At 72.5% G+C, this 291-nt stretch overlaps 1 protein-coding gene across 1 annotated transcript in view; it reads left to right on the top strand.

Moving 5' to 3' along the window:
- Window positions 1–6: 6 nt before the first annotated feature.
- Window positions 7–291, top strand: part of CDC6 (cell division cycle 6) — a 4,223-nt gene continuing 3,938 nt past the window's right edge. Inside the window, exon 1 of the mRNA XM_014959085.1 lies at window positions 7–25. Within this exon, the coding sequence (XP_014814571.1) occupies window positions 7–25 (19 nt within the window). The remainder of the gene's footprint in view (window positions 26–291) is intronic.

Genomic DNA, 291 nt, shown 5'->3' with positions numbered 1-291 from the left:
CGGCACATGCCCGGCCCGGACCGAAGCGCTGCCCCTGAGCCCCCGCAAGCGCCTGGGTGAGCGTCCCCCCCTCGCTGCCCTCTCTCCTGGGACCCCCCGGGAAAGGTGGGGGGGTGCGGGAGGGGGGTACCCCTTTCCTAAAGCCGCTGTGGGGCAGGGACCTCCCTCCCCCTCGCCCCCCTGCAGCTGATTCCCCCGCTTTCAGGAGGAAAAGCTGCTCCGGGGGGGTCTGGCTGTGCTGTGGGGCTGAAGGGCTGCCCCGGGAGGGGCTGAAGCATGAATCCCCCCCCC

Source organism: Calidris pugnax, unplaced genomic scaffold (genome assembly GCF_001431845.1).
Source record: "Calidris pugnax isolate Ruff unplaced genomic scaffold, ASM143184v1 scaffold341, whole genome shotgun sequence".
NCBI lineage: Eukaryota > Metazoa > Chordata > Aves > Charadriiformes > Scolopacidae > Calidris > Calidris pugnax.
Note: the sequence above shows the minus strand (reverse complement) of the source record. Positions and strands in the feature narration are given on the sequence as shown.